Source organism: Sinohyriopsis cumingii, chromosome 17, assembly GCF_028554795.1.
Source record: "Sinohyriopsis cumingii isolate HCF-2022 chromosome 17, ASM2855479v2, whole genome shotgun sequence".
In the NCBI taxonomy this organism is placed as follows: Eukaryota; Metazoa; Mollusca; class Bivalvia; order Unionida; family Unionidae; genus Sinohyriopsis; species Sinohyriopsis cumingii.
Window position 1 is genome coordinate 122,093,859 of NC_142977.1, and position 24,285 is coordinate 122,118,143.

Consider the following 24,285-nt stretch of genomic DNA (forward strand, 5'->3'; position numbering starts at 1 on the left):
AAAAGTGATACTGAAAGTTATCATTTTTGCAGAATATTGCACATTTTGAATATTATGGAAAAAGGACTAATTAGGGAGTAAAATATATTTAATGATACACAATGCATAATAACAACAACAAAAAAAGTGATGAAAGCTAATAAAAAATGAGATTTACCTTTGAGTGATGAGCTAACTAATCACCACTAATTACCAGGCACCCCCACCCCATCTCTATTTTACTTGAAAATATTTTAACATAATAATTTAACTAAGAATCAAAACTTGGCCACTGCCAGAAGTTATGCCCAAATCTCACTATGTTTACACAGGTGGATAATTACATAATTAACTACATGTACATTTGATTTACTTTTCTTTGTAGAGATAAATAGGAAGTTTTAGGAATCAGTAAATCTGTTATATTGATGTAAAGCAAAGGCCAATTAGAACAATTTATTTTTGTTTGTGCGATTAGAAACTTTATAGGTTGGTAGGAATTCATATTCACTAAAATCAATATCAGTAATTTGGTCTTCTTTGCATCATTTAAATTAAACTTGTTTCTTTATGGAAAAAAGGCCATTCCAACTGTACAACATGAAAACAAGTCATCATTACATCAATTCAATGCAATATCATAGACTATTGCAAATCACAGGTTGTCATGTCCACCAATAAAAAACCATCCAGTGCATCCCTTAGGGATGCAAAACTGAGCAAACTATCACATTGGTGTCAGAACTAAGAAAGATAGAGTAAGAAACAAGCAGTAAAAACAGTGGGTCCAAATGAAATTCAGAGGTGTGGGTCTGTAATGCTCAAATAAGGGTGACGGGAAACGCTGAACATCTCTCTCAGAAATCATGTAATAAATTTTACAAAAATTGTGTTAAATTTTTTATATTCTTGATATTCAACTATTCACTTTTGTAATATTCAATGATGCCTCATTGATAACTATTTTTTTAATTTAGAATTTTATGTTATAAGCAGTGACAAAAGTTAATAAAAATAAAGATGATAAACACATTCTTTTTTACTGCTAGTATAAGATAAGAAAACAGCAACTGGAAACTTGATTGTTCAGCATGGTCTGAAAAAGCAAATTTTCTAAGTTGTTTCTCCAAAATACTTACCTGATCACATTAAAATTTGCCTTTACCTCTTTCCGAACCCAGCCCATCAAAAAGGACAAAAAAGTTTTTTCCCATCTATAACATATAGATAAAGGAAAATAACCCAAGTGTCACTAGTTTTAAGCTGAGCAAGTAGTATGCTTACATGGTAGAGATGTGATAAGTAAGTATTTTTTGAGAAACATAATTTACTTAGAAAATTTGTTTTATCCTTCTTATATGTTCCCTAATCATGTTAACGTCTGAAGAGAAATAGAAGTAGAGAATGCAGAGCATCTCACATATAACCTGCCCTTTGTCTTAATAATGGCTGTACAGGCCAATGGGAAATTGGAAAAAATAAATGGCAGACTGATGTGTAGTAGTTTGATATAACTGATGGATGGACAGAAAATGAGAAACTAGACAGAATGAATGGTGGATTGATGGGTAGTTGGACATAGTGATGGATGGACAGAAAATGGGAAACTGGACAGACTGAATAGTGGATTGATGGGTAGTTGGACATACTAATTGGCAGTACTAATTAGTAAATGGACAGACATCATCAATACATTACATACAGTTGCTCTGAGTGTAATAAATTCTCCAGGAACATACCTTCTGTGGTAACGATGTTGAAAGCTCCCTCATGGCAAGCCTACAGTATTTGAAAGCCTGAAAAAGAAGTCAATGGATGAATTACTAAATGCAAGGTAAAATGCATTTTTGAATTGTGAAACATCAGAATCAAATTCCAAACTATATCATCAGGAATGTTTACTCATTGTGGCATGTCACACAGTTCATTGATAATGAACCATATAAAGCAATAATTTTTAATAACAGTTTTACAAAGGTAAGTATCCCATATTCTGCCATGGCATTTAATCCATAAACGTTAATTATGGTGTGCAGTATTGTTCAGTTTACCCACAATGCCTTGCAGATAAGAACCCAAAATGACAGAGGGAAAATAGCTTTTTTATACAGGAATTTCCATGTGTGCTATTATCCGCTATCAGTTGTGACTATAACTCAAAATAACATTCCTGTACAAAGTATTTTTTTCTTCAGAAAAATGAAATGACATAACTATTGACTTTCTTCAAACAGACACCGACACTGTTATTTACCTCATCATACTGACTCTCAGCAAACAGCAGTGCACAGCACTCTGTAAATAACATTGCTTTGTTGACATTTACTCCACATTCACTAAGTTTCTCTAGGAGTTGAAAAGCTGCTTTACGTGTTACATCTGCATCCTTGTATTGACAGTTTGCATTCTGAACATGGAACAGCCTGAAATAACAATAATGTACAAAATTACACAAGTGTCAGATAAACAATTTGATGGTGAGAGGAATTTAAAAATCATTCAAATTTGTATCATGTCATATTCCAAGCAAAACTGGAACAACATAATCTCTGTTTCCAGAAAGATCCTCAGTATAACACAGTCCTTGATATACCACAGTGAAACTCATGCATGTATGTTATGTTTCAGAGTGGGAGGATCAATTACTCACATTACTTCCAATCAATGTTCAAAAACTCCATTTCAAAAAGGAATAAATGATACAAATGTCTTTGCTTGAAATTCATTCATGATGCATTTTAGTGAGCTGCGAATTCAAATCAAAGAGACACTTGCCATATACCTACATGTATATAGCATAATGATGAAATTCATTCATTGCACTTTATTGATCTGCTAATTCAAATCAAAGAGACACTTGCCATATACATACAAGTATATAGCTTAATGATGATGTGCCACCACCATCAGACCCACCAGATGCAGTACTATTTGGACTGGAGCAACACAATACAACACTTTCAAATTTTTGATATGACATAAAAATGATTTGTGTTTGTAGCATTGCAGCATATATTGTAATATTATAGATAATATATCATACCCACCTTACACAACACTCTAATATTATAGATAATATATCATACCCACCTTACACAACACTCTAATATTATAGATCATATATCATACCCACCTTACACAACACTCTAATATCATAGATAATATATCATACCCACCTTACACAACACACTTATATGATAGATCATATATCATACCCACCTTACACAACACATTTATATTATAGATAATATATCATACCCACCTTACACAACACTCTAATATTATAGATAATATATCATACCCACAACACTCTTATATTATAGATAATATATCATACCCACCTTACACAACACTCTAATATTACAGATAATATATCATACCCACCTTACACAACACTCTTATATTATAGATAATATATCATATCCACCTTACACAACACTCTAATATTATAGATAATATATCATACCCACCTTACACAACACTCTAATATTATAGATAATATATCATACCCACCTTACACAACACTCTAATATTATAGATAATATATCATATCCACCTTACACAACACTCTAATATTATAGATAATATATCATACCCACTTTACACAACACTCTAATATTATAGATAATATATCATACCCACCTTACACAACACTCTTATATTATAGATAATATATCATACCCACAACACTCTTATATTATAGATAATATATCATACCCACCTTACACAACACTCTAATATTATAGATAATATATCATACCCACCTTACACAACACTCTTATATTATAGATAATATATCATACCCACCTTACACAACACTCTTATATGATAGATCATATATCATACCCACCTTACACAACACTCTAATATCATAGATAATATATCATACCCACCTTACACAACACACTTATATGATAGATCATATATCATACCCACCTTACACAACACATTTATATTATAGATAATATATCATACCCACCTTACACAACACTCTAATATTATAGATAATATATCATACCCACAACACTCTTATATTATAGATAATATATCATACCCACCTTACACAACACTCTAATATTATAGATAATATATCATACCCACCTTACACAACACTCTTATATTATAGATAATATATCATATCCACCTTACACAACACTCTAATATTATAGATAATATATCATACCCACCTTACACAACACTCTTATATTATAGATAATATATCATACCCACCTTACACAACACTCTAATATTATAGATAATATATCATACCCACCTTACACAACACTCTAATATTATAGATAATATATCATACCCACCTTACACAACACTCTTATATTATAGATAATATATCATACCCACAACACTCTTATATTATAGATAATATATCATACCCACCTTACACAACACTCTAATATTATAGATAATATATCATACCCACCTTACACAACACTCTTATATTATAGATAATATATCATACCCACAACACTCTAATATTATAGATAATATATCATACCCACCTTACACAACACTCTTATATTATAGATAATATATCATACCCACCTTACACAACACTCTTATATGATAGATCATATATCATACCCACCTTACACAACACTCTAATATCATAGATAATATATCATACCCACCTTACACAACACATTTATATTATAGACGATATATCATACCCACCTTACACAACACTCTAATATTATAGACAATATATCATACCCACCTTACACAACACTCTAATATTATAGACGATATATCATACCCACCTTACACAACACTCTAATATTATAGATAATATATCATACCCACCTTACACAACACTCTAATATTATAGATAATATATCATACCCACCTTACACAACACATTTATATTATAGACGATATATCATACCCACCTTACACAACACATTTATATTATAGACGATATATCATACCCACCTTACACAACACTCTAATATTATAGACAATATATCATACCCACCTTACACAACACTAATATTATAGACAATATATCATACCCACCTTACACAACACTCTAATATCATAGATAATATATCATACCCACCTTACACAACACACTTATATGATAGATCATATATCATACCCACCTTACACATTACTCTAATATTATAGATAATATATCATACCCACCTTACACAACACTCTAATATCATAGATAATATATCATACCCACCTTACACAACACACTTATATGATAGATCATATATCATACCCACCTTACACAACACATTTATATTATAGACGATATATCATACCCACCTTACACAACACATTTATATTATAGACGATATATCATACCCACCTTACACAACACTCTAATATTATAGATAAGATATCATACCCACAACACTCTTATATTATAGATAATATATCATACCCACCTTACACAACACTCTAATATTATAGATAATATATCATACCCACCTTACACAACACTCTTATATTATAGATAATATATCATACCCACCTTACACAACACTCTAATATCATAGATAATATATCATACCCACCTTACACAACACTCTAATATTATAGATAATATATCATACCCACCTTACACAACACTCTTATATTATAGATAATATATCATACCCACCTTACACAACACTCTAATATTATAGATAATATATCATACCCACCTTACACAACACTCTTATATTATAGATAATATATCATACCCACAACACTCTTATATTATAGATAATATATCATACCCACCTTACACAACACTCTAATATTATAGATAATATATCATACCCACCTTACACAACACTCTTATATTATAGATAATATATCATACCCACAACACTCTTATATTATAGATAATATATCATACCCACCTTACACAACACTCTAATATTATAGATAATATACCATACCCACCTTACACAACACTCTAATATCATAGATAATATATCATACCCACCTTACACAACACACTTATATGATAGATCATATATCATACCCACCTTACACAACACATTTATATTATAGACGATATATCATACCCACCTTACACAACACATTTATATTATAGACGATATATCATACCCACCTTACACAACACTCTAATATTATAGACAATATATCATACCCACCTTACACAACACTCTAATATTATAGACGATATATCATACCCACCATACACAACACTCTAATATTATAGATAATATATCATACCCACCTTACACAACACTCTAATATTATAGATAATATATCATACCCACCTTACACAACACATTTATATTATAGACGATATATCATACCCACCTTACACAACACATTTATATTATAGATGATATATCATACCCACCTTACACAACACTCTAATATTATAGACAATATATCATACCCACCTTACACAACACTAATATTATAGACAATATATCATACCCACCTTACACAACACTCTAATATCATAGATAATATATCATACCCACCTTACACAACACTCTAATATCATAGATAATATATCATACCCACCTTACACAACACACTTATATGATAGATCATATATCATACCCACCTTACACATTACTCTAATATTATAGATAATATATCATACCCACCTTACACAACACTCTAATATCATAGATAATATATCATACCCACCTTACACAACACACTTATATGATAGATCATATATCATACCCACCTTACACAACACATTTATATTATAGACGATATATCATACCCACCTTACACAACACATTTATATTATAGACGATATATCATACCCACCTTACACAACACTCTAATATTATAGACGATATATCATACCACCTTACACAACACTCTAATATTATAGACGATATATCATTCCCACCTTACACAACACTCTAATATTATAGATAATATATCATACCCACCTTACACAACACTAATTTTATAGACAATATATCATACCCACCTTACACATTACTCTAATATTATAGATAATATATCATACCCACCTTACACAACACTCTAATATCATAGATAATATATCATACCCACCTTACACAACACACTTATATGATAGATCATATATCATACCCACCTTACACAACACATTTATATTACAGACGATATATCATACCCACCTTACACAACACATTTATATTATAGACGATATATCATACCCACCTTACACAACACTCTAATATTATAGACGATATATCATACCCACCTTACACAACACTCTAATATTATAGATAATATATCATACCCACCTTACACAACACTAATATTATAGACAATATATCATACCCACCTTACACATTACTCTAATATTATAGATAATATATCATACCCACCTTACACAACACTCTAATATCATAGATAATATATCATACCCACCTTACACAACACACTTATATGATAGATCATATATCATACCCACCTTACACAACACATTTATATTACAGACGATATATCATACCCACCTTACACAACACATTTATATTATAGACGATATATCATACCCACCTTACACAACACTCTAATATTATAGACGATATATCATACCCACCTTACACAACACTCTAATATTATAGATAATATATCATACCCACCTTACACAACACTAATATTATAGACAATATATCATACCCACCTTACACATTACTCTAATATTATAGATAATATATCATACCCACCTTACACAACACTCTAATATCATAGATAATATATCATACCCACCTTGCACAACACACTTATATGATAGATCATATATCATACCCACCTTACACAACACATTTATATTACAGACGATATATCATACCCACCTTACACAACACATTTATATTATAGACGATATATCATACCCACCTTACACAACACTCTAATATTATAGACGATATATCATACCCACCTTACACAACACTCTAATATTATAGATAATATATCATACCCACCTTACACAACACTAATATTATAGACAATATATCATACCCACCTTACACAACACTCTAATATTATAGATAATATATCATACCCACCTTACACATTACTCTAATATTATAGATAATATATCATACCCACCTTACACATTACTCTAACATTATAGACAATATATTTATCATACCCACCTTACACAACACTCTTATATTATAGATAATATATCATACTCACCTTACACAACACTCTTATATAATAGACAATATATCATACCCACCTTACACAACACTCTAACATTATAGACAATATATCATACCCACCTTCCACAACACTCTTATATTATAGATAATATATCATACTCACCTTACACAACACTCTAATATTACAGATAACATATCATACCCAACTTACACAACACTCTAATATTACAGATAATATATCATGCCCACCTTACACAACACTCTTATATTATAGATAATATATCATACCCACCTTACACAACACTCTAATATTATAGATAATATATCATACCCACCTTACACAACACTCTAATATTATAGATAATATATCATACCCACCTTACACAACACTCTAATATTATAGATAATATATCATACCCACTTTACACAACACTCTAATATTATAGATAATATATCATACCCACCTTACACAACACTAATATTATAGACAATATATCATACCCACAACACTCTTATATTATAGATAATATATCATATCCACCTTACACAACACTCTAATATTATAGATAATATATCATACCCACCTTACACAACACTCTAATATTATAGATAATATATCATACCCACCTTACACAACACTCTAATATTATAGATAATATATCATACCCACCTTACACAACACTCTAATATTATAGATAATATATCATACCCACCTTACACAACACTCTAATATTATAGATAATATATCATACCCACTTTACACAACACTCTTATATTATAGACATTATATCATACCCACCTTACACAACACTCTAGGGCTCTGTGGATACCAGCAGAACTGATGTCCAGTTCACATAATAGTAAACATGCTTTATACACCTTTCCACTGTCAAAAAACCAGCCCGCTTCACAAAGAAAGCCTCCTGAAATCAGGAAATAAGTTTTTGTTTAAATTACATTTTTAAATGCAACAAATATCACAAAAAGGCACAAATTTCAATTAGCATAAAACCTGTTGCTGCCATATTGGACACCAGGTCACCAACATTTTCAATTAGAACCAACAACACATCATTAGTAATCTCTTTGTGAAAACCCCATTCTGATATGACCATCCATTTAAGAGCAGTGGTAACAAGATTTTTCCGATGGCAATTGTGGCAATGCTAACATGTAGGGAAAAATATTTGGATGTCCCCATCATAGAGAGATTATACTTTAGTAACTGAATTACTATATTTCACATGATACAAAAACACTGCAAAAATGAGTTCTTATAGGCTGATGTTAAAAGCAATGTCAACATCATGTGCGACATAATGTACATTCCATTTTAACTAGAGAAGTAAGCATCCACTGCCTACAATGGGAAGTTCTCCACTCTGGAGGTGCATTCTCTCATATTTGGTGAATGGTCATGCAGATTAACATTGTGTGCTACACTACTGTTGCACATGATCTCATCTTTGTCTTAGAAAAGAGAATGAAAATTAAATCAATTAATGCTTATCTTAACCATCCTAATTATGCAAGGTTCTCAGCCTTTGATGAAATTACACTAAGTAAATGTTTGTACAAATGCTAGGACAGTAAGAAAAAAATTTACCCAGAGCAAATCCTACATTAATAGTACTTTCTCTGCAGATTGTATCCAAGCATGTGGATGGTTTATGTTGTTTTGAGAAGGCATCGGCCAAAGTCTTTGAGATACACACTCCATGGTCCATCAATGCCTGAAAACAGTGGTGCAGCAAATGCCTAAAAATGAAAGAATAATATTAATCACATCTCAACAAAAAGGCTAGGGCCTACATGTCAAGCCCAGACTAAAAAAACAACAACTTGAAACAAAACTTAAAAAAATAAAAACTCTGCTTCTGGCAGTCTCTGGTAGAAAAACAATTGAACTCCCACACCTCAAGTGAGTTAAACAAAATATTGGCACTTGTTTGCCCTGCTTTAACAACAATTTTCATTTTTTTTACTTATTAAAATTTGGTTAGATATCAGAGTTGATCTCCAACAAGAGGTAATATCATTGGTAAAGATCTTACCATGCCAAATTAAATGATCCAAATTGACCAATCACCAAGCATCATAGATTCGAAATGGACCAATCACCAAGAATCATAGATTCCAAATGGACCAATCACCAAGCATCATAGATTTAACATCATATATATGCTCTGATGGCAGATGGCAGCCTGTCCAATTTGCTTGAATTAAAAAAAAAACTAAATAGTATAGATCCTAATACCCAACCTTATTAACCCATGACAGATCTGAAAGTAAGCTGTTTATAAGTGGTGCCCATTATAAAGCAGGGTCCTTATTAGGATTTTTTAAGCTGCAGTCAAAGACCCCTTTGGAAAAAGTTGCAGTCCAAGCTCTAGAGCCACAGCTCCCAAAAATGATACTTCATTTTTTCCCCAGAACATTGTGTGTGTATTGCTGTATACCTAGAGTATTGCAACAGATTGCTAGTGGTCACTGATTGTGAAATATTGAGTACACTCCCACACACATTTTATCGACACAATGTCAGCAAAAAGCAATGTCCTGGTGCAGCAGTTTGTTATTGCTACCAAATATGTCAGCATCAAAATAAGAAGTAAATGCAGAAGTCGATAGAAGCCAGAGGATGCAACTTAAATTAGTAAATCCTGTTTCTAATCATTTATGTCAACAATCTGCATGTTCCAACCCATATCTTGTTCTACTATTATCAGATGTGGCTGCCATGTTGTCATTGCATTAATAAACAGCCATTATGTTTAGTCCTCCATTCTTGGCATTTTATAGCAACTTCAATAAAAATGCATCTACCCATCATAGCAAGCAGGCTACAGTCTTCAATAATTGAAATGGAATCTGATATATTCTTGCATTTTGAAAAGTGATCAGTGATTAGAATATATTAATTTTGCTATGAAAGTTTTGTTTCTACATTTGTCTTGTTTTATAGCTATTTCAAGAAAATTCATAAATTGCTGACTGATTTTCATTTCCAGTGAATAGCCTCATGTCTGACGTAACAGTAATACAAGTATGTGTGCTGTCATACCAAAATCTAGGCCAATTAGCATGTAAATAGCTATACAGGTACATGCTAATGGCTGCAATGAAAACAATTACACATGTTGGTTTTAATGGGATAACTAAGATCCAATGAGGACTACCATTTTTTATACATGTTTTCTAGCAGGATGTGACTGATGCATGAGTCTTCTAACATGAGACTATACTGTAATTCATGGATTTTTCAAATACGTGTAACACATGTTATTGATTTTATTACACAGACATTACAAATTTAAGTTGTCAAAATGCAAGTGTATGTCTTGCTTTGTCTTCATTTAATCCAAAAGTTCTATTGTTAAATTTCTCAAAGTGTAAATTCCACTCACAGATGACAGGTCACCCCATAACATTTGAATCATCAATACAAGAGAAAATGTGCTTTTTCCCTACCACCCACCCTCACGGTAAGTTTTCTCCACTCCCACACCTGGACTTGTTCTAGATAAGATTTTCCTTTCATGATTAAACTTCACTATTTCTTCTATGCTGAAGATGAAACCATCATGTCTTTCAAATTTATGCAATGACATAAATTTTATATTTTTAAAGCATTTATACAAAATAAAGGGTGTGGTTACCAAGACAAGTCCAGGTACCAGTCAAGATTTATACAAAATAAAGGGTGTGGTTACCAAGACAAGTCCAGGTACCAATCAAGATTTATACAAAATAAAGGGTGTGGTTACCAAGACAAGTCCAGGTACCAGTCAAGATTTATACAAAATAAAGGGTGTGGTTACCAAGACAAGTCCAGGTACCAGTCAAGATTTATACAAAATAAAGGGTGTGGTTACCAAGACAAGTCCAGGTACCAGTCAAGATTTATACAAAATAAAGGGTGTGGTTACCAAGACAAGTCCAGGTACCAGTCAAGATTTATACAAAATAAAGGGTGTGGTTACCAAGACAAGTCCAGGTACCAGTCAAGATTTATACAAAATAAAGGGTGTGGTTACCAAGACAAGTCCAGGTACCAGTCAAGATTTATACAAAATAAAGGGTGTGGTTACCAAGACAAGTCCAGGTACCAGTCAAGATTTATACAAAATAAAGGGTGTGGTTACCAAGACAAGTCCAGGTACCAGTCAAGAGGAACATGCTTAAATAGCCTAAAACGTTGAATAAAAATCACTGATTACGTGTCATCATGTCAAGAATGAAAATGACATATGTATAGATGCTAAATCTATCTGTAATCTACACACTAGAATTACAACCAAGATGTCAGCATGTTTGAACAATACAACACTACCACTGACAGACCTAAATATGAAAGAACCATGAAAAAGGTTATGTTTATCAATAATGTATCATATAAGCATTTCATCATATTGATATATGGCACAGATGTATCATTTCACCCCCTACCTGCCATCAAAGAAACTATGTAAAATTGCCATCGAAAAAGTATGCATATGATAAATTCACTTCAAAGAATAAGCTTACATGAAACCAAAAAACAGCAATTTTATGCCAATTTGATGATCAACACAAGATTTTTTATTCCTTTAAGAAACAAAACAAGTACATGTATCAAAACTTGTTTGTGTATGTGGGCGATTTTGAATTTTTAATGGAGCATGATGTTGCATCCAGTCACATTATCCTGATACCAGGCCAACCAGTCCTAACACTAACCTCTTAATGTTGAGCGCCTAGCATGGCAGCTGTTAGTACCATTTTTATAAGTCTTTGGTATGACTCGGTCTAGGTTTGAACCCATGACCTTGGAACTATTTTTTCTAAATACAATAAAATGAAAGCGTTTCAAACATTGTGTAAGATTTGGAAATGTGATAAATTGCAAATGATGAATAATGTTATATCCAAGAAAGTTATCAAATCACACACACATGTAATTATGATCATTAGGAACCAATAATCGATTCACATGTGTCTTACTCTCCTTGTCTGCCCAGATCTACCCTATGCCACTTCACTCAATCACATTTAAATCTCAAACTGTGATACCCACTTTGTTGAAATATAATAAAAAAAAGGATTTTATCAACAAAACCTTGTATACCAAGGACTCCGCTGTCTCAATTTTAATGCATTCAGAAATGATGTGTACTTTAACATGGGTTTTGGTATCCTGCAGAACCATGATATAATTTATGCCCTACCAACATCGTGGTCAGGCAAATAAATACAATTAAAGGTGTCCATGAAAAATATTACAAGAAACATTACTTCCTTTCTACATGGACAGGTTTCCTTGCTATGAAGATAGAAAATGCAGGGAAAGGGCACACAAATGCTGCCTTTCATGAGCAGGTGCCCTTTGCAAATGTCCACTAAAGGCAGATCTCAATGCATTTCTTTATCATGCAGAAACTCAACATTTTATTTCTATTTGATAATGAAATTTTCAACAAGAAAAGAAACAACGGCCCAAGTCATCAATGAAAATCACTCTTGAAAGAAAACCATGGACTACGGTGAATACTGAAAAGAACTGTTGTAGGAAACCAATTTTGGTAAAATTCCCAAAGTCACCAACTGATAGTCAACCATAGACAGTTATTTATGGTGTTCTTTCATTAGTGTTCTTCTCTCTTTGCAATTATGATTTAAGTCTCTTACCTTTTGTCTTTGACTCTGAGAACCTTGGAAAATATTTCCAACCTAGAAAATTCCATGCCCAGCTGAGACAACATTCCTGTATGATATAACTGCAAAAGAAAATGACAGTAATAATCAAATCTAATACATGTTAATAAAGGCACTGGCAATTTTTTCCCATAGTAGCTAAACAGTTCAGATATAGTATGTTTTCTTTAACATAATGAATACATCTCATCACATCATGCCAAATGTGATTAGCCATATGTTTCATTTCAGAAATTTAAACTTAAATTTGATTCAATTAGTTTAAGCTTAAACTGGCATTTCTCAGCTAGTGCTGCTCTTGAACCAACTGAAATTAACATGGTGGACACAGTTTCTGAAAATTGCAACAGCTGCATTACCCTGAATACATGTCAGCAAGGAAAAGGGCATCAGTGTGAGTACTGCATTACCCTGAATATGCGTCAGTAAGGAAAAGGGCATCATTGTGAGTATAGAATCTAAATCTGAAGGATAACATCTGTAATGAATAAAAGGCCAGCTTTAGGGGTAAATATCACTAGTTACTAGAAACACTGAATACACAAAAAAATAAAATACAAGTAATTACATATTTTGGGGATATATATTATTATATGTATCTGTGAGTGTGTGTATGTGATTTTACTACACTAGTCAGATATGATAAAATATGATTATGACTGTGAGATGTCATGATAAAAACAAGATTGTGAGATGTCAACATGTGTATCTAAACATGTTTGGTACAGAGATCATATACTTATGCGTTTTCAAGTAAATAAAGATGAAACTGACACAGAATGAGGTAAAAAAAAATGAAACATAGAAACATCTGGCAGAATGCAAATTCGATCCACTATCAGTAATTAAAAAAAGGCGAGAGATCTACTTGTTGGTCTAGATGCAGTTTTGTTGATGTGATCAGTTTCAAGAAAAACATTTTGCAGCTCTGCTATGGTATATGCTGTGTTAAAAACCTTGGTTTGGCTCTTTTCTCAGATTTGACCTTTTCATTACCAAATTTTAATTGACATATATAGTGCTTTGCACATTTCTGGCGTGTTAACAGTGTCTTCCTTGTGATAACCAGTGCTGCAAACAATCCATTAGTTTTGTCTGTAGCTGAGTGGTGGGCCCATGCATCTCTTGCCACAAGAGTCTGGCGTTTTATCAATAAAGCCAGATTCAATGAAATAAGAGAAAAGCCATAAGAACACGAATAACCTTATATGTACCCTATTTAAAGTACATATACGGTTATTTTGCATTTTCAGATTTCATCGTAAATATATTATAGTACAGGTAACGTTATTTTTGTTGTCAATGACTGTCGTATTTTATTGCTGAATCGTCAGACTTCCGTGTTCTTGTAAGATGCGATTTTATTTGCTCTTCTTTGCCATCGACTCGAGCCAAAGAAACTTCTGCAGCGAAAAATCTCTGATGTTTTCTTTTTCAACTGTACTCCATGATATAGTTCAGTTTAGTTTCAGCCCATTCTGTTTGACTTTTCATTCAACTTTTCACCATGCGGAAAAGGTTTATAAGAACACGATCTATCCAGATGATTCCAGCGAAAATTCATCATAGTCATACATAATGGTTGCAAGGCGTCAAGTGATTGGTTCAAAACAACAGATTTCTTTGGGAAGGGAAGCCAATGACATGCTTCTCTGCATTATATATTTTGGCGTGCTGACTCCATACATCATGGATAACAGCGCCGTCCCTGTGTGTGTTTGGATTTACGCTAGATGATTTGCAGTTTGACGTCACAATGTAGTGCTGTTCCCAGTCAGTCCTTACAGGTTACTGCATTTGTATGGGAAAATATGAACGAGTTTTTCGGATGTAAATACTGCACGACCTTGGGAGTGAAGTATATCCATCCGAAAAAACGAGTTCATATTTTCCCATACAAATGCAGTAACCTTTTTATTATATGCTCATTTTCTTATTCTACCTAATGCTTAATTATATTAACAAAATGCACTACAAGAAATAAAGTAACTGAATGTATGCCTTATTCCAAACTAAATACACAAGCGCAGATTCATCATTACACAACAACATTATTACTGCGCACATAATTCTGCCCAGATAAATTTGAACTTAGTCGCGCTCGACATAACTTTCGAAAGAAAATGGCGTGTCTAGTTAAAATTTAAATTTGGATTCATATTGTGAATGAATTGCAACAACCTTTCTTTGATCTGGAATGAATAGATTTTGGTATTTTTGTTTTCGATTCTACGAAATTTCGTGATTATGGACTGGATTTGTATGTGACAATTCCATATGAAATACATGGATTGAAGAAGCGAGGGAGAAGCGTGTTGACATCTGCAAATGTCTTTCTGTTTCTGTCATTGAATGTTTTAAATCATGATGTGGGGAAAATATGAAGTCTTTCAATTGCAATTGTCAAAAAGACGCTATGGAATTTAATGCTTATTTGATTTTGTGTGCAGTAAGGTTGATGTAATTGCACTTATATTCGAAATTACAGTACAATTTCGAAATGTGTAATCAAGACTGAGAACCTATGACATGTTTCATGTAATTCGGATTTGCAGAACTAAGAAAGTATATTTTGAGGAAATTCAGGATGTAAAACTGTAAGTGTATTTCTTTGCCATTTTTATTAACAGCTAAAGAAGACAGTTCGTGCCTTTTCACTTGTATGTTATTTGTAAGGACCCTTTCTTGTGTCTACTATATACCCTCAGTTAAAGACGACCACATGTACGGAATGAGGTTCACATGGAGAGGGTCTACTAAGAAAAAAGATTTTAGTTGTCAAAACCTATTACGCTAAAAGTTAAACTGATTATACAATGTTGGCAAATAATTTTATTCTTTCATACCTTACACTTTCATCCTGTGTATATATTACGATTCGCTTTCTATCACAGCTGTCTAAACAAGAATGACCGAGTGACTTCATGGCATGAATCGTGTTATAAATAGAACAAGTGTCAAAAATTCAATATAAAATTCCCTTGAATCAAATTGTATTTCACTTTCTTTCTCATTATCCAATTACCTTCAAGTCATATTGCATCCGTCTAACGTAATAAGTAGCATGGTAAAAATGTGTATTTCGGTTTTTGAACGTATTCCGATGTTTCCAGTTACCCGTATATCTCTTCAAATATCTGAGATAAAGAAATATTTTGAGTTCAGATTCAGTATGCCCAGTCGCAAATGTATAGTATTGTAAATTTTAGCCTCGTATCTTTATAATAATGTTACACGCACACGGGTATTTACTTGACCGAGCGGTTGTCAAACCCGGGCGCGATTCTCGCTAGAAGTCATAAGTTTACCCCGACTTTCCAAAGACTTCCATACAACCTCAGTTGTAAATCAGAAAGCCCGACGTGTCCATTCTATACCCAAATTTTCCTTTAATTAATGCAAGACCACAGATAAACCAAACTGCCAACTATCTATCAACCGTACATCTGCGTGTTTTGGCTTCATTATGTTTCCGTACCACCAACCGTTCACGCCTTAGAACATATATGAGTACTCCCTAACAATGGGAACTATTTTAACTCCGCCACCTTAGGCCAGTCGATGTATGCTTTCCAGGCACATTTCGCCGATATAACTGCACCATATTCGCCCACATGGCGACATAAACGGTGTCTGCCAAGTCCCTTTATATTTATTCCCTTGTGTAATTTACAGGTTTAATACCGTAAGTACTGTCCTTGCAGTCACACTACCAATGTATACCACTAGATTTTAATATGGACTATTTTACGACAGGGACATTCATTCGGTTTTGGTCGGAATTCACTACTAGTGAACCAGGACATCATGGAAACACACTAACACTACACTCCGTGACGTTTGCTCCTATTAATTAGCTCATTAGTTCGGGCCAGGAATATTTCCATGGCGCCGAATTCCAATAATCGAACAAGTAATCACACAAATCTAAGAATTGCTTTAAACGGGGCACTACAACCAAGTGCACATACTCTAAATTTACTACAGTAAAAGTTAGTAGCATTTAAAAACGGGCGGCACGTCTTTTGCCCATTAAATATATCTTTGTTAGTATATTTGTATACATAGACCAGTTTTTAACCGTTAATTAATGAATGTAAACACTTTAAGCTTCCGCTTTCTCTGTTATTGTCTGTTTACGTGATTTGCATCCACTCTATTAAAAATTTAGTATACGTAAGATACAATGTTTGTTCCACGAAGCTTTACTTCTTTTTTCCTTTTTTTGGAAGCATAAACACATTAGTTTATAAAAATTAATGAAATTCATAAAATCTTTAATTTAGTTGAACAATATTGACGTCTTACGCACATTTCGATTGAATTTTCTACTTTCTTTTGATCAAGTGATGTTATAACATTATTAAAATCATAGAAATAAAAACACAAAATAAAAAAAACCACTAAAACAATAAAAATACTAAATTAATAAAAACACTAAACAATAAAAATACTAAAACAATAAAAACACTAAAACAATAAAAATACTAAAATAATAAAAACAATAAAACAATAAAAACACTAAAACAAAAAAAAAACACTAATGAGGCATGTTCTTAGTTCTGAGTACATATCTAAAAAAATAAATTGACCTAATTATATTGAGGTCATCTGTTCATTATTCATTTAATAACATGCTTTATAGTTAATTGGAATAAGAGAAAGTTTTCTGAATAAATACCCGAACTTTCATATGATTGTCAAGAACAAAATTCGTTGAATGAATTAAAAACGTATTTCCAAAATAGAAATTATCCTACATATATAATTCTGCGCTGAACAAAGCCCGAAATCTTACTCAACGTGAGGCTTTAAACACAACACAGCAGAATGTAAAATAGAGAAAAATAGAATTCCTTTCACAATATAATATAATCCTTCATTACCAAATATAGGCTTTATAATTAATAAATATTGGAGTCTCCTAAATTTATTGAATAAAAACAGCGTAAAATCACTTTACAAAAATAAACCAATTCTTACTTATAGAAGACCCAAGAATTTGCAAGATTTTCTAATTAGAACCAAACAGACAGAAAATTAACAAAAGACAATATTCATCATCTAAATGTAACAGACGCCTGTGCTCCCAATGTGCAAACATAAGAGAAAGTACTTGTTTCAGTAGCGCTAATACAAACGAGTCATTTTCTCTACGTTATAACACTAACTTCTTATCAAATGATGTGATGTATTTGATAGCCTGTAAAGAATGTAACATGCAATATGTTGGATAAACACTTCAATAAGTTTCTAAGAGAAAAATATTATAGAGATCCTCAGTTTTCCTCTAATATTTCAGCACATTTTGATACCAATAATCTCTCTCTACTCTTTTTCTTTCATGCAATATAATCTGTGCATGGAGACATGAATAGACTCATAAAATAAATTTATTGGATTCATGAGTTAGATACGTTGTATCTGGCCTTAATACCAATGCACTATATAAATGTGTATACTTTTTTTTAAATTGATGAATTGTTGTTGTTGTTGTGGGGTTCAACGCCATTTTTCAGCACAAGATAGGCTATACATGGCGGCCAGTATTAATGGTGGAGGAGAAACCCGGGAAAACCCCAGAAAGAACCACCGACCCACGAGAAGCTACTGGCAAGCTTTCTCACATACCCACATTGGCTGAATCCGAGACTCGAACCGGTACAGACAGAAGTGAGATGGCAGTGATCCGTAACGGAGAGCGCTTTAGACCACTCGGCCACTCGGGGCCCATGTAATTGATAAATTGTATATCATTGATAACAATATAATTATATGTATGACTGTTTGTCTCTATTTTATTTTATTATTTTACTGATTCAGGTATCATTAGAGACTCGTGTATCTTTTCAATCCTGTCATATATCTATATATATATATATATATATATATATATATATATATATATATATATATATATATATATATATATATATATATATATATATATATATATTAATAATTATGCAGTATGCGCATTTGGTTATAGCGCACAGTTTTAAGGAATTATTAGATTTGTGTGATTACTTGTGTGATTATTGGAATTCGGCGCAATGGAAATATTCCTAGCCCGAAATAATTAGCCAATTATTTGGCGCAAACGTCACGGAGTGAAGTGTTAGTGAGTTTCCATGATGCCATGGTTCACTAGTAGTGAATTCAGGCCAAAACCGAATGAATGTCCCTGTCGTAAGATAGTCCATATTAAAATCTAGTGGTGTACATTGATGGTGGACTGCAGTGGCAGTATTTACGGCATGAAACCGGAAAAATACACAAGAGAATAAATAAGAAGGGACTTGGCAGATACCGTTTATGTCACCATGGGGGCAAATGTGGTGCAGTTATATTAGCGAAATGTGCCTGGAAGGATTACATTGACTGGCCTAAGATGTCGAAGTTAAAATAATTCCCAGTGTTAGGGGATACTCGTATATTTTCTAAGGCGTGAACGGTTGGCGGTACGGAAACATGATGAAGATAAAACATGCAGATGTGCGGTTGATAGATATTTGGCAGTTTGTTTTATCTGTGGTCTTACATTAATTAAAGTAAAATTTAGGTATAGAATGGACACGTCGGACTTTCTAATTTACAACTGGAGTTGTATGGAAGTCTTTGGAAAGTTGGGGTAAACTTATGTCTTCTAGCGAGAATCGAACCAGGGTCGGTCAAGTAAATACTCATGTGTAACAATATATATAATTGCTGTGATGATGCATATCATTTATGACGTTACGTAATGACCTAATTGTTATTCTCAAACATAAAGACGCCATCCGTTTCTTTCAAAACAGTTTATACCTGAATAATCATACATTAAATGCGAAACTAGTTGCACAGAATTATCGGCGTTTGTGATGTTTTTTTGTATCCCAATTCTGAACTTTAATAGAATATTTTTATAATGATTAGTAAAGTATTCTCAGTGAAATCTTAATTTCTACTTATGACTTTTTATTTTGAATGGTGGAAGTTGTAAAGTTTTTGTAATAATTATCAAGAAGCATTTTTAGTGAAAAACCGACACTGCTATTGGCCGAGTAGTCCCGGAATCTTTTACAACACCAAGTCTGGTTCCCTGCTTAGCATGCTCCCTGCGTTGCACTCCGCTATACAAATTATAGTATACATAAGAGCATACTATGCAGGGAACCAGACTATACAACACCTCATTGAGACAGGAGTTGATAAACATGCATACACACATATAACAACAAAATTTCAATGTCATTGTGTAATGAAATTAATACTGATAAACATAAAGAATATATTAAGTATTACCATACAGAAAAATAGAAAAAGTTACTAAATTGTGAAATCATTTAACACGGATTCAACTGCAGGTTTATACTATATTTCATTTAAGAATTACAACTATCGTCTCACGAGCAGTAAAACGCTGAAAGTTAGATTATTATTAATATATTTTAATAATATTTGACAAAATATAATCTATTTTTTTAAATGCACCAACAACACAATATAAATGCACCTTTCGTATTAGAAATGATGTGTCTGAGTGTATTTCAGTATATTTGAGTGTAAATACGCAACGGAAAAGGGGGGCCGTTTAGTGCATACAAAAAAGACTAGGCTAACCCACCCAGCTTCAATCAGTCATAACTTTATAAGTAATTGGAATTTATTCCTAAAGCTCTGAATAGATGTACACTTTAAACTCAATTAATGAAATCACAGCAGGGGTCACCGTGGATCTCTGGGTGCTTGCATGTAATGACCAATTGGGTGAAAATACGCGCCAGAACACTCCTGCATTTAAAATAGTAAAATTATGCAAGCAGCATTAAAAAGAAAAACAAAAAAACAAACAAAAAGAAATTCTGCATTAGTTTGATAAATCTCCTCTGAAAATAAATTTCTTTCGTTGCAAAAGCTGTTAGTTTATTAGTATTGTATTATATCTAGACCATCATGTAGATCGCATTTTTCAGACATTACTGGTAGCAATCATTTATGTCAGCACATAATAAATGATTTAATTTTTTTTATCTAGTCCTAAGTCCATCTAAATATAAAGCCGGCTACCTATATTTTGTATTCAAAACATTTAATCATGTAACATTTACATACCTCATAACATATGTCGAACAGAACATTTTCGGGAAGGTCTTTCACTGTCAGTTTTCCTCTGTGACTGGAGTAAAATGTCGCAAGTTTAAAAACTGCTATCTTGTACAACGAGTCTGGCACCAACACGTAATCACAGTCTAATTCCATATTGTACGTCTTCAATCGACGACGACTTTCACCAAAATGTTCAAACTGGATGAGCAATACCTATTAGCTATTGGTTTACCTGTTAAATGGATTGGTCCCTTGTCGTGTGTCTACACAAATGAGCGGTGCTTAGATAGGGGCCCGGAACCAGGCTAGATGAACTATAATCTCCAAAGTACGCAAAACACTTTTTCTTTCTTTCTTTCTTTTTCTTCTTCTTCTTCTTCTTCTTCTTATTATTATTATTATTATTATTATTTGCTAAATCAAAGTTAAAAAAAATGTGTATGTGTCTTTCAATAATTTGGCTACTGAGCATGTTAACTATATCATCCGCAAAGCATTTCATTTTTATCTTCTCTTTTTTTTCTTGCTTTTCGTGATGGGTATATAGCTTGCAAAAGTTCCAGGAACAATTTCCAAATAATTTTAAACGATCTTGGCGTTTCATTATTTTGAAAGGGAAAAAGAAGAAAACACGAAACGTTAAGTACGGCATGGTGGTAGTGAAAATTATTAAGCTAATAGCACCATACAGGAAGAGTATATCACATGACTTACTTTTTACCAGAATGTTAATTTGTTGTACCATGAAAGAAAACCCGAACTTTGTTTTTCAATGTATTTTTTTATATAAAAAAATCTGTTTCTATATTATATTGCTGCCTAAATCTAGACTCTTCAATACTCCTACCATGAAATATATTCTGTTATGAAATGAAAAGTTAAAGAAAAATAATAAAACAACTTCCAAGGGGAGCGTATTCACTGCCAACAGTATTGAAAGACCTGGAGTTAGGAAACAAAATATTATAGTATAGCGATTTAACAATTTAATGTAAAGGCAAATCCATATTTTATTTTAAGGTACAACAAATTCACATTTCAAAGAAAATGAAACGTTTTTTCATGCTGCAACAAATTACTGACTTTTGCTCTTGAATGGGATATGTTGCTACATGTCTGCGGCATGATGCCCAAGTGCAAGACATCACTGTAACCTGCCATACTGCAGACATCATAGCGATATGACTGAAAACTTGTTAAAGCTACGTTGAAAATCACACACACACACAAACACACACTTGAATAGCACATAGTTCAGCGAAGATTCAACTTTTATTCTTCCACTATCCAAGTGCTCGTGAAAAACTGACAATTAGTTTCCACATCGTTGCTTAAATCCAGATCGTGATTTTATATATACAAAAGGAAAAAAGGATAGATATTCATAGGTATGTGTGTGTGTGTGTGTGTGTGTGTGTGTGTGTAGATAAAAAATTAACCAAAAGGTTCCTCTTAAACAAAACCATGTTCGTGTACCACAATTACGTTTGCAGTACATTACAATCTAGACTGGTTCCCGGTCATATTTCTTTGTATTTACATAAGAGCGTTATCTTTAGAAGAGACTGTATAATTAACACCCCAATTTCAGAATTACCAATGTTAACGATTTTCCCGCATAATGAATTTTAAATTATAAATATTATCATGATCTTAATATTTATTGGCATATATCTCAAAAAAATGTCATTATTACATTAAGTAATGCGATTTTGATTGCTAGATCACGTCTCGTTAGAATCATGATACGGATGACAACCACACTTTGTAACAATCTGTTTTTTCTGTTGCTGACAACTCGGCAATCAAGATCGTGATTCTGTGATAATAATTAATAATATGTGTGAATAGAAGCCATGGAAACAGGAGATTACTAGTTTATGCCAAATACATTGTGCGTGACTGGTGAAAAAATAAACAAACATCCCTCTCCCGATGTAACTAATATCGGGCAAATCAACCAAGTGTTTAATGTTTAACAATGAGTTTATTGAGCATGCGGTTTTGCAGAATGTAATATAAATCACGAGGATGTACCCAGTGAATCGAAGTAAAATGCAAAAATATATTTAATATAATTATACATCACATTGCCGTCATCTGCGCTTTACTAATCTTTGTATGTACATATCAATCCATGTGCCAGTCCATTCAAAAAGAACGACTTGCATAGTATTCGCACATTCGTTTGTAACAAGCCCGACCCCTGTCGATTTTAAAAACAAAAAACATTAAGAATATTAAACAGGTAGACATGCTAAGTTCATTCACAATTTTATAATTCTAAAGTGAATTTCGCCAGGGTTATCGTATACTATCAATTAGTTGCTTTTTGAAACCGAACGAAAGACCTCGATTGAAACAAGATGAGAAAGTGCTTACTGTTCTTTTATGGTTTCTAGAACAGTTCATTTCA

At 32.6% G+C, this 24,285-nt stretch overlaps 1 protein-coding gene across 1 annotated transcript in view; it reads right to left on the reverse strand.

Annotated features, from left to right (window-relative positions):
* LOC149779787 (amyloid protein-binding protein 2-like) overlaps positions 1–22,022 on the reverse strand; it is a 36,372-nt gene extending 14,350 nt beyond the window's left edge. Inside the window, exons 1-6 of the mRNA XM_089938465.1 lie at positions 21,876–22,022; positions 13,755–13,843; positions 9,694–9,845; positions 8,887–9,010; positions 2,234–2,402; positions 1,719–1,775 (exon numbers count right to left, since the gene is read on the reverse strand). Of these exons, the coding sequence (XP_089794591.1) occupies positions 1,719–1,775; positions 2,234–2,402; positions 8,887–9,010; positions 9,694–9,845; positions 13,755–13,843; positions 21,876–22,022 (738 nt within the window). The remainder of the gene's footprint in view (positions 1–1,718; positions 1,776–2,233; positions 2,403–8,886; positions 9,011–9,693; positions 9,846–13,754; positions 13,844–21,875) is intronic.
* Positions 22,023–24,285: the final 2,263 nt, after the last annotated feature.